General features: G+C 40.6%; 1 protein-coding gene across 1 annotated transcript in view; it reads right to left on the bottom strand.

Moving 5' to 3' along the window:
* The window catches only part of LOC119417835 (midasin), a 14,054-nt gene extending 9,406 nt beyond the window's left edge, over window positions 1-4,648 (bottom strand). The window contains exons 1-5 of the mRNA XM_037685090.1: window positions 4,478-4,648; window positions 4,191-4,400; window positions 2,346-2,477; window positions 2,157-2,260; window positions 770-884 (exon numbers count right to left, since the gene is read on the bottom strand). Coding sequence (XP_037541018.1) covers window positions 770-884; window positions 2,157-2,260; window positions 2,346-2,477; window positions 4,191-4,400; window positions 4,478-4,648 — 732 coding nt within the window. The remainder of the gene's footprint in view (window positions 1-769; window positions 885-2,156; window positions 2,261-2,345; window positions 2,478-4,190; window positions 4,401-4,477) is intronic.
* Between the last annotated feature and the right edge of the window lie 7,704 nt (window positions 4,649-12,352).

Genomic DNA, 12,352 nt, shown 5'->3' with positions numbered 1-12,352 from the left:
GTACATTTATTTATTGATTTCATGGTACACTTATTTATTGATTTCATGATACTTTTATTTATTTCATGGTACATTTATTTATTCTAATATGTATTAATTTATCTCATGATGTATTTATTTAATTTTGTCACATTCCACACTCCATGTGGTGGAGGTCATGATAAATTTGCTAAGACTTCAAAGGTTAAGCTGTACACCAATGTCCCCCTTCACTGAGGGATTTGAATAGTAAATGTTTGTAGTTTTTACAATCAGTGTATTTCTGGACTGGAAATGAACAAGGAATGCAAGTAAACCTTAATGTTTTTGTTACACGATATCCAAGCAGGCAGGAGTTACAGTGTGTAGAAGAACAGAGGTAGTTTTTTTTTTATACTTTGTTTGTTCGAGGAGGCGCAGAGTGACAGATCTTGGTGAGCGATGGGAGCAATGTTATCCACCACCAGGTGCAATGGCAGAGCCAGGGGGTGGCTAATGGTGCCCTTGGCCTCCACAGATAAATATTTGGCCACGCAAATCTCTTCACAAAACTATACTTTTAATCAAAAAGGTTCATTGAAATGTGTCCGAAGACTCATTTGACTTTTTCTGACACATGCAGATATGATCAAAAACATTATCATTGTTCCTCATCCAGTAATGTGCAATAATGATAGTAGATCAACTTAAACATCCTTAAACTAAACGTTGCAATAGCAAGTGATGCACAGTGAGGAAAAATTGGGATTAAAATGTGATAAGACAAAAACCTTTCATCCTTGTCTCTTACCTTCTTCAGCTCTCCTCGGCTCATGTTGCGTATGTGTAGTTTAGTCCAGTATTTGTCCAGCAGTGCCGCACGGGTGTTCAGAGGTGTGTGCCAGCTGCTACCACTGTGGTACATCCTACACAAACACAACAATCAGTTATTCCTGTCTGACAACAAAAAGCCACAACATTCACTAAATACATGATATTTTCTGGTAAACCTGCAGTGAGTGCTAAATAAAGCTAAAACCGAGTAGTTAATTTGTTAAAAACTTCTAAGCATTAGCTAAAGCATAAAATTTGCAGAACAGTAAGGAATCAACTAAAATTAGCTAAAGAGTAGCTTAAAGCTAAATTATAAGGTAAGATAGAACTTTATTGATCCCACAGAAAATTATTGTGCCAGAGTTTCAGTACAAAGGAACATACACATGAACCACAAGATGTACAGACAACAGAGAATATAAAAAATGCCAACAATTAAGTTTTAAACAGGTTCTACAAATGCAAACAATTAAGTTATCCAACTAGAAGTTAAAATTAACAACACAGTAGTAAAGAGCTAAAATTAATTTAAAAAAAGCTAAAAGTAGCATAAAAAGACGTGAATAGAACAGATATGCTGCAGAACACTTCAGAGAACAATACACTGAAGAGATCTTAAGGGTTTTCTTTGAGACGTTTTATGTTAATAAATAAGGATATTTTGAAAAGTACAAAAATTACCATAGCTCACTATTCTTGTCATGGTTAGCCCAACAATTCAACTGATTATTTAACATGAAAAACTAAATATTGAGAACAAATAAGCATTCAAAAATATCTATATTCAAAGGAAATTATTGTTTTTAAGTAGGAATTAGGAAAATATGATAGAGAGTATGTTCATGTTGAAGATATTGATTCGGTGCAATTTTATATACATTTTTGTTGTATAATCAAAACTGTCCTCAAGTAAAACTTGGACAAAAAGCTAAAAACTTAAGAAAACCATATATAAGAAAAGGTTTGGAAAAAGCCTGTAATAAAAAAAACAAATGGGAATGGGAATGTATATAGTATTGAACAAAGGGGAAAAAAGTATTATGGTAATATATAAATGTTTAACAGCTATTATAAGATAACAGAAACAAGAGCACCACATACAGAACATTATACACCCATGAACAAACCAACACACAGCTTTACAGAAATCTTGATTTGTGACCGTAGAGCTGAGGTGATGAAGAGTAAACACAACACTCGATCTATTGATGATGAAGTTTCATGAAATTATTTTGAGCGGCTCAGAGGCTATGGGTTAAATTTTGGTCATAAACTAAGCGATAAAGATATATAGATACTGTAAAATGTGTTTTTTAATAACATCATTTCTGTGTTTCCTGGATGGGTTTGTGTTTTTGATTCACCTTCTGGTTGCAAAGAACTGAAATCCAGGAGCGATGTCAATGCAGTCCTCCCGTCCTGGAATCACCAACTTTTTGTTTTCCATCAAAGGCAGAAGCACAGATATCTGAAGCAAAAGAAAACTCAGATTGTTGTTTGTGACATTAAGGAGCTCAAATTCAAAACATTTTGAAAGAAAAGTTGCAACTCACCACATCCAAAGGTGCATGGTCGATGTCTTCTAAGAGGATCCACTGTCCTCTGGAGACAGCTTGTGTAAGTGTTCCTGGCTGCCACACAAACTTCCCTGGTATATCAGTACAGCGGTACATTCCTAACAGCATCTGCAAACCAACAACATGAAAATGTTCACACTGTGACCAGCCACTGATTTACAGTGGCACTAAAACGGCAGCACACCAATGTCCAAGATACTCCAGAAGGTAGGAGTTGCACTGTGTAGAACAGAAGTAGGGTTTATTGTGTTTCCACTTGTCCGAGGCGGCGCAGAGTGGCAGATCTAGACGAGTATTGGGAGCAATTTAATCCACCACCAGGTGCAATGGAGGAGCCAGGGGGTGGCCAATGGTGGCCTCAGCCACCGTAGAATAATAATCTTAGGCCACGCCAATCATTTGAGGAAACTGTACCTTTAAGCAATATAAAAACTAGGAAGCACAGCGTCCTCAAATGATAGGGATGTCTGGTATACATGCGCACATGGCGGTCACCAGCTTGGATTTTTGGATGGGGGATAATAAACTACTGTGGTAAAGGCCAGGCACTTCTTCATGTAATGTATATCGCTCTACAACTTTCATGCACAGGTTTTAGACTTAGATCATCTTCTGTTGAGAAAATATAACGTTACAACATTTCTCAGTTCTTGGGAATAATGTTACACATGAAGTAAAATGTGGTAAAGGTGAAGAAGAGAGCCCAGGCAGGATGGAGTGGATGGAGAAAAGTTTCAGGAGTGATTTGTGACAAAAACGTGTCAGCAAAGGTCAAAGGAAAAGTTTACAAGACAGTTGTGAGACCAGCTATGTTGTATGGTCTGGAGACAGAGACATGGACAAAAAGACAGGAGACAGAACTGGAAGTGACAGAAATGAACACGTTGAGGTTCTCCTTAGGAGTGACAAGGATGGATAAAATTAGGAATGAGATCATCAGAGGTACAGCACAGGTTGAACAACTGGGAGATAAAGTTAGAGACACCAGACTGAGATGGTTTGGACATGTCCAGAGGAAGGACAGTGGGTATATTGGTAGAAGGATGTTAGAAATGCAGCTGCCAGGAAAAAGACAAAGAGGAGATATATGGATGCAGTTAGAGAGGACATGGAGGTAGTTGGAGTGAGGACAGAGGATGTAGAGGACAGAGATGGAGGAGCTGTGGCAACCCCTGAAGAGGGAAAAGCTGGAAGAAGAAGAACAAAAACAAGAACGAGAACCAAAAGAAGAAGAAGAAGAATGCATCATCCTCGAATGGTTAGTGTTCAGAGTTGTTGGTCTTTAGGCTGATACCCTCTGCGAGGTCGCCACAGCAAGCAAACTCACACAGGAGACTTGACAATTGTTTTACTGCGAGATGTCCTTCCTGATGCAACCTGGACTCAAACCTGCAGACCGGAGCACTGACCACCGAGCTACCAGTACCCAGTTGTTAGTTCTCAGAGCAAGTGTTGCAAATGACTACGACTCTAATGCACAATTTTAGCTTAATTTTTGTAAATTAAGCTACGTTAAAGCCATATTTGTGTTGGCTAAGGTGGCCATCTTTATTTGAGTTGACTACAAAAATTACACATTTGTAGACGTACAACTAAAGACTGCTTATTGAAAGAATCAATTAAATCTGTCCAGTGGTCGATAGGGTAGTTTGATAAACAGATAAATACATAAAAACAGGCAAAAACATAATCACATGCACTTTTTCTTTTAGAGGTGGGCAATAACACATGTACATCAAACCCAAAAGAATTGAGGCTGCAAATGGTGAGTCTCACAAACTGGTCTATCTTCTAAAAGCCCACGTGGTTTTTATGTCTCACCTTGCTGTCAGTCTGATCTCCAAGCTGGACCTTGAGAAACTGTGTCGCTGTTGTGTGCCCAGTGATCGCAGCCATATACTCTACCAAGGCGGTTTTGCCACATCCAATTGGACCCTCTAGGAGCACAGGGTTCTGGGAGGCCACAGCCAGAGCCAGGCTCCTAAGATTATGGCACGTTGAGTCCACTAGAACCAGATCCAATGGGTCCACCTAGAAAGTCAGATCAACATTACAAAAGAAAACCCAAAAAACAGAAGACAAGGTTTGGTGTGACTGAGAATAAATACCCGTTCAGACTGTCTGGGAAATGTTCTGGGAAGTACAACACCACAGACAGCTACAACGTTTGGGGACAGGTCCTCAGGAAACACCTGACCTCTGGTCAGTTTATGACTGCCATCCTGGCGCCACATCACTGCGCTCTGATTGGTTAACACCAGGGCCTTCTCTGACTCCATCTGCTCACTTTCCTTAAAAAAACTAAACAACCACAAAAACAAACATCATGGCAAAAAGCTTGATTTCAGAGGTCCCACAGCATGAAACTAACTTTACCAAAAAACATTTACAGCGCCTTGCTAAAGTATTCGGCCCCTTGAACTTTTCAACCTTTTGCCACATTTCAGGCTTCAAACGTAAAGATATAACATTTAAATTTTTAGTGAAGAATCAACAACAAGTGGGACACAATCGTTAAGTGGAATGAAATTTATTGGATGTGTCAAACTTTTTTAACAAATAAAAAACTGAAAAGTGGGGCGTGCAATATTATTCAGCCCCTTTACTTTCAGTGCAGCAAACTCACTCCAGAAGTTCAGTGAGGATCTATGAATGATCCAATGTTGTCCCAAATGACTGATGATGATAAATAGAATCCACCTGTGTGTAATGAAGTCTCTGTATAAATGCACCTGCTCTGTGATAGTCTCAGGGTTCTGTTCAAAGCGCAGAGAGCATCATGAAGACCAAGGAACACACCAGGCAGGTCCGAGATACTGTTGTGGAGAAGTTTTAAGCTGGATAAGGATACAAAAATATTTCCCAAGCTTTAAACATCCCAACGAGCACTGTGCAAGCAATCATATTGAAATGGAAGGAGTATCAGACCACTGCAAATCTACCAAGACCCGGCCGTTCCTCTAAACTTTCATCTCTAACAAGGAGAAGACTGATCAGAGATGCAGCCAAGAGGCCCATGATCACTCTGGATGAACTGCAGAGATCTACAGCTGAGGTGGGAGAGTCTGTCCATAGGACAACAATCAGTCGTACACTGCACAAATCCGGCCTTTAGAAGAAAGCCATTTCTCAAAGATATCCATAAAAAGTGTTGTTTAAAGTTTGTCACAAGCACCTGGGAGACACGTGGAAGAAGGTGCTCTGGTCAGATGAAACCAAAATCGAACTGTTTGGACACAATGCAAAACGATATGTTTGGAGTAAATGCAACACAGCTCATCACCCTGAACACACCATCCCCACTGTCAAACATGGTGGTGGCAGCATCATGGTTTGGGACAGCTTTTTGTCAGCAGGGACAGGGAAGATGGTCAGAATTGATGGGGGGATGGATGGGGCCAAATACAGGACCATTCTGGAAGAAAACCTGTTTGAGTCTGCAAGAGACCTGAGACTGGGACGGAGATTTATCTTCAAACAAGACAATGATCCAAAACATAAAGACACATCTACAATGGAATGGTTCACAAATAAACATATCCAGGTGTTGGAATGGCCAAGTCAAAGTCCAGACCTGAATCCAATCAAGAATCTGTGGAAAGAGCTGAAGACTGCTGTTCACAAACGCTCTCCATCCGACCTCACTGAGCTCGAGCTGTTTTACAAGAAAGAATGGGCAAGAACTTCAGTGTCTCCATGTTCAACACTGATAGAGACAAACCCCAAGAGACTTGCAGCTGGAACTGCAGCAAAAGGCGGAGCTACAAAGTATTAATGCAAGGGGGCTGAATAATATTGCACGCCCCACTTTTCAGTTTTTTATTTGTTAAAAAAGTTTGACACATCCAATAAATTTCATTCCACTTCACGATTGTGTCCCACTTGTTGTCGATTCTTCACAAAAAATTAAAATTTTATGTCTTTATGTTTGAAACCTGAAATGTGTCAAAAAGTTGAAAAGTTCAAGGGGGCCGGATACAAGGCATACAAGAGATACAATGCATTGTATATCATGTCTAACTAATCATGTCATGACAGAGGACAAAACTGAAAGTAGAGAATTTTTTTTTTTTTTTTCTGTAAAGCTGCACTGAATTCCAAGTTTTAAATGATGTAGCTAAGATTTGCTGAATATGCTAAAACTAGGGATGCACGATATTATTGGCATGATATCGTTATCGGCCAATATTAACATTAAATTTCAATATCGGACATCGGCCATTCCATTAAAATAACTCGCCGATATAAAAGGCGCTGTTTTTACCTGCAGCAGCACAACGTGATGACGTTGCAGCGGCAGCGCAACACGATGACTTCACATGCGCCTACCTACTTCCACACCTCCGACATTTTGAATTTTCCTCTCCGCTGTAAGATCAGTTACACCGGAGAGGAAAATTCTAAATGTCTGAGGTGTGGAAGTTTTATGTTTCATTGGTGAGGATGTCGGATTCTGAAGATTTATGGACTACACTGAGCCTCGCTACATCGTCCCCAGTCTGAGATATTTTTCCAACATAACGTTACCCGAGTTACAAGCCGTCATTTCCGACATCATTGAGAAGCTAATAGCCGATAGAACGACTTGTTGGGTGAGTTTTACCACAGACATTTGGACATCATGTTAGCCTCGTTAGCATGATTAGTCTTACGGCACAAATGATAGACAAAAACTTTAAACTTTAAAAGGCTGTCCTTTATACACAGGAGTGCAGAGGATCCCACACTGCAGCTAAGAACCTGGAACAATTCCCCACAAGTGAGACAGCATCACAAGTGACTAATGCTAATAAATAACATTTAACGCTTTTCATTTAATATAAGTTAAAGTGCTATGTATATCATATGGCTGTTACTGAATATATGTCACCAGCTCTTACAGCTCTTGCACATTTTTTGTAGCAAATGAGCCTAAATAAGAGGATTATGTTCTGACAAAGGAACGCATATAAAATATCGGTATCAGCATCGGTTATCTGCCGAATAAGTTTTAACATATCGGCATATCAGATATCAGCCAGAAATCCAATATTGTGCATCCCTAGCTAAAACTGAGCTGAAAGCTAAAAGTAAAACAAAAAAACACAGCTAAAACTAAAAGTAGCACAAGCCTAGGTAAAAGAAGCCAAACCTAGCCAAAAGACTAGGTAAAAGTAGTACAAGGCTAGCTTAAAGCTAAAATAGAATGAAAGCTAGTAATACTAACAAAATGCTAGCTAAAGATAAACATAGAAAAATGCTAGTTAATAGTAACAGAAAAGGCCTAACAAGGTAAAAATAGAACAATTCAAGCTTAAAGCTAAAAGTAGCAAAACACTCAGTGTTTCCCCTAGTTATAGTTAACTTGTCATGGCGGGGTGCTCATCTCATCCATGATTTTTGTTGATGGGGGGGACGGAGACATGTCTGAGCACAGCTTGTACAAACAGTTTTTGAGCGGGGGCGGTCAGCATGAGGGAAGCGGCGCCTTTAGCTTTTTAGCTAGAGAGTCTGTATTTTGCGCCACTAGCTTACTGCTATTTCAGTACTGGGGGTGGGGTGCTCAGTTCCGTTGACGGGGTGGGGCACCCTGCTTGCATAATGTTAGGGGAAACACTGACACTAGTTAAAACTAGTAAAACGTACAAAATAGAAAGCTAAAAGTAGCAACAAAAACCTACATAACTTTTAAATAACTGAAATGCCAGCTATAAGCTAAAGGTAGCAAACATATGGTCAGCCTCCCAGCCAGCATAGCTAAAAAGCCACCTGGGTTTCAGCACTAAAATATTGCTCTCTCTTTCCACAGGTTCTTTTACTACCTTTACAAGTTGTATTCGACTACCTTTAGAAGTTTTGTAAGAACAGCTGTAAATAAAAGGCACATGTATTTTCTAATAGCCGAGGTCAGCTGCTCCTCAGCGGCGCAGTTGAAGTAAAATGACACAAAGTTAGATCAGCTGCTTTTACACATAAACACAACCACAAAGTTCTGACCCATCACACAAAACTTGGTGCAAAGCCCTGCAAGTAAAAAGTTCTGCCAGGAGATTTTGCACAGAAAAAGTTCTTGCAGTGCATGTGAGAACAAATTATGTTTTTTTATTTCATACAACCACGTCAACGTGAACAGATTTCTTAATGTCCTGTGGAGCATAAAATCTATCTTTAGGCTACACAGATTTCAATGGAGCCGCAGAGTCCAGAACGGTTTAGCTGCTTAGGATCAGCAGCTGAGACAGAGGAGCCACAGAGAACTGGAAGGTCCAAAAACTTTAGAGCTCCGGACAGGAGCGCAAGATTCAACCACAGCACAAGAAAAATACATTCCGACATCAGCTTGTCAATCCTGTGAGAACCAGAAATGTTTGCTACCAAGACCTGGATCATGACTCCACAGATGACAACACAAGTAAAACACAAATAAAGGTAAGTACTTACTTAGTTTTTATATGCAGGATTTCATCATTTGTCAGAACTTTCTTCAAGAAGATGGTTTTCTGATGATCAGTCATGCGACAGACGAGTGCTAAACACTGAGCAGTGTACCTGTTGGACACAGGGAGAAACACCGTGAGCAAAAACATCTGGAATCCTGTTCACCAGAAATGGTTCCAGGATTGTTGAGGAAACAAGTTAACATTTCGACATTAATGTCATTTCATCTGGGCGGCGCGGCACGGTCGCATCGCACTGAACAGTTCGTTCCAGTCGGCAGCCGTGCCCCGTCCCTCTGCCGCCAGAGCGGAGAGGAAGGGCGCAGTGAGGTGCAGTGAGGCGCAGTGAGGCGCAGTGAGGCGCAGTGAGGCGCAGTGAGGCGCAGTGAGGCGCAGTGAGGCGCAGTGAGGCGCGTGGTCTGCAGCCCGGGAGGTGGCGAGGTGCAGGCGGGGGAGCACTGTGGAGCTCGCATCAGGAGCCGCGGGCTGTGCAGCGCTCCTCCGCAGCCGGAGCGGTTCATGTTCGTGTCAGTATGAATGAACATTTAATGCGTCAGTCAAAAATTGCATCATGAAACGGAAAACAAACATATATAAGACTCTTCGGACAATATGTCGCAGGACTGGCCCAACTATGAAAAAAACAGTGACTTATAGTCCAGAAAATACGGTAATGTCATTCCACCTCATGTACCACATGTGGTGAAATGGCAATAAACCTACTTGAACGTGATGCACACATGAACATCATGATTCTTAAACGAGTGTGTGTTGGGGTGTGTGTGTGTGGGGGGGGGGGGGGGGGGAGTATTGGTTGCCCCTCCTCTTGTCCCACTTTTAATGCTGGGTGGTGGCTGTGTACTGCAGCTTTCTACAGAGCATACAGCAGGCTTAAGCACTCTGTTTGACCTTCAACCTCTCAAATCAAGCATGGTTCGACTCTCTGATGTGAGGATGAAGCAGCAGCGTACCCTCGCACCACGGCGTCGCGGACGAGCAGCTGTGAAACGCAGGGACTCCAGTCCCACTGCATCCGAAACCTGGCACAGTCAGTGTGGAGGAAGCGCAGGGTGGCAGCCATCAGGTCCCGGAGCTTCATCCTCCTGGGGCCATAGTGCACGGCTGACGACTGCTCACTGGTGAAGAAAAGCCTCTGGAACACCGGGGGGGCACTGCTGAAGTACCTGGCAGCAAACCTTAAAGAGAGTAAAGGGAAACTTTAAACTTTCTGCAGAAATGTTGAAGAGTTTCAGTGCAGCTGCTGCCTGAAACTCCTCCATAAGAGAAACAAGAAATGGTGAAGCTGCTGCCAGTGGCTCGTTATGGTCACCATGGTAACAACACACTTGTGTCTGTCACTCCCTGACTGTGAGGTAGACATAAATGCAGCCCAAAAAGTAAGCCTTAAAGAAACAGTTTGCTGATGAAAACTTTAAATCAGATCTTCATTATCACTGAACGGTGAGCAGCAGAAAACTTGTTGTGTATTTTGATATAACCACAAGGAGGAGATGATCTTTAGAAACACACTTCATCACAGTTTTGAAGAGAATAATGTCAGCTAAAATGGAAGTGACGTCTGCAGTTTGACAGAAACCCATAAGCCCTGGAGCAGGACACACTGGGTGAAAAAACATCAATATTTGATGTATACTTTGTATACAGTATGTACCAAAAAGGTAGTGAGAGTAAAATTTCAATCACATATTTCAAGGAAAAAAATCATGAAATAAAAAAATAAAAAAATTGTAGATTAAAATAAACAACATGAAAATGTAATGCCAGTCCAGTCATCCACAGTTCAACCTTTTGTGACTGTTTTAAACTTTAAATGATAATTCTAGTTTCCTTCTGTTAAAGAAAGAGAAACCCACAACACTCACCAAAATAAATTAAAGCTCACAAAAGTAACAAAAGAGAAAAATGTACTAAAAATAAACTTCTGAAAATCAGTGATAGATTTTGAATTCTGGTTCGACAAAATAAAATTACAAAAACCAGTGAAGCTTGCCTTCACAAAAAGGTTGTGACAGATTGTGTTGTCAAGAGCTTTGAGTACCTTGATAAGACAGAAAGGCGCTCTATAAATACCATATTTTTCAGCCTATAAGTCACAGTTTTTTGCATAATTTGCATGCCCTGCGACTTATTCGCCAAAGCGACATATTTATGGATTTTTTTAACCATATTTATAAACAAATGTTTGGCTGCGATGACCATTTTCATTCTGACTGAAAATATTGAAAACTAACATTTTCAGCCGCTAGATGGCACTGAGTAGTATGGCATACCGTTGTATCATGTAATGGGTAAAAGTGACTATTAATGACACAATTGGCTTGCCATAGCCTGCCACCTTCGTCCAGCTTGCCTGGAGCAAACGTCAAATCAGCTTCATTTCGTTGCGTCACCCCGGTGAAATGCAGCTAATTTGACCATTAAAGTGCATTTATTAAGAAAAGTTCAACTGAGACACACCTTTACTATAAAGTTGAGCAAACAAATAATTGTTTTAGGTGTTAATCTTGTTCAGTGGTGGAGAAAGTACTCAAACACTGTACTTAAGTAAAAGTACAAATAAACAGACAAAAATGTACTCTAGTAAAAGTAGAGGTACCACATTAATGTTTTTACTTAAGCTAAAGTATATAAGTAATTGCTTTCAAAATCCTTGAAGTATTAAAATTAAAAGTACTTAATGAATGTATTACCTAATGCAATGGTCTACAAGATCATTAAGTGTGCCCACTTTGCTGTGATTCAATGGACCAACTCCCCTCTCACCACTGGTCATTTGCAAACTAACAAATCTAAAAAACGCAACGTGAATGTAACTTGTAATGCAACGCATTGTAGAAATATTGTGTAGTAGAAAGTGGTGTACTAAGTAGTGTAGAAAGTAGTAGTACTTAATGTAAAAAAGTAGTGGAGTAAAAGTTGAAAGTACCCACGTTTAACTCTACTTGAGTAAAAGTACAGATACACAAAAAATGTACTTAAGTACAGTAATGAAGTACTTGTACTTAGTAGAGGTGTAACGGTACACGTGGGTGTATTGAACCGTTTTGATACGGCACGTTCGGTTCGGTCCAAGTGCGTACCGTTTGGATTATTTTTTCACTCATTACATTTTATTAACGAGATATTATGCGCCGCGGAACTAAAATTCCTAAGCGTGTTTCAGCACGGCGCTATTATCTTGCAGCACGCGCAGCATTAGCAGCCTAGCATCTCGTTGTGGCTTTCTTGTTAAAACACAAGTGAACAAATCCAAAGCTGTGTGTCGACGTTGTTTCACGGAGATTGGATCTGCAGCAGCAACACGTCCAACTTGTTAACGCACTTGAAACGACATCATCCGAACGTGAACGTCTCATCTAGCAGCTTGTTGCAAAGAGCGATAGCAGCAGCATTTAAACAACCTTTATCAGGTAATTCAGATCGGTCCAGAGCAATAACACAAGACGTAGTTTTTACAGCTCTGGAGCTACGTCTGAATGTTGTTGATGCGCCGACTTTAAAGTTCTTGAGCCCCGTTATGACATCCATCGCATCAACACTTCAGAC

Source organism: Nematolebias whitei, chromosome 12, assembly GCF_014905685.2.
Source record: "Nematolebias whitei isolate Nwh7 chromosome 12, NemWhi1, whole genome shotgun sequence".
NCBI classification, from domain to species: Eukaryota; Metazoa; Chordata; class Actinopteri; order Cyprinodontiformes; family Rivulidae; genus Nematolebias; species Nematolebias whitei.
Note: the sequence above shows the minus strand (reverse complement) of the source record. Positions and strands in the feature narration are given on the sequence as shown.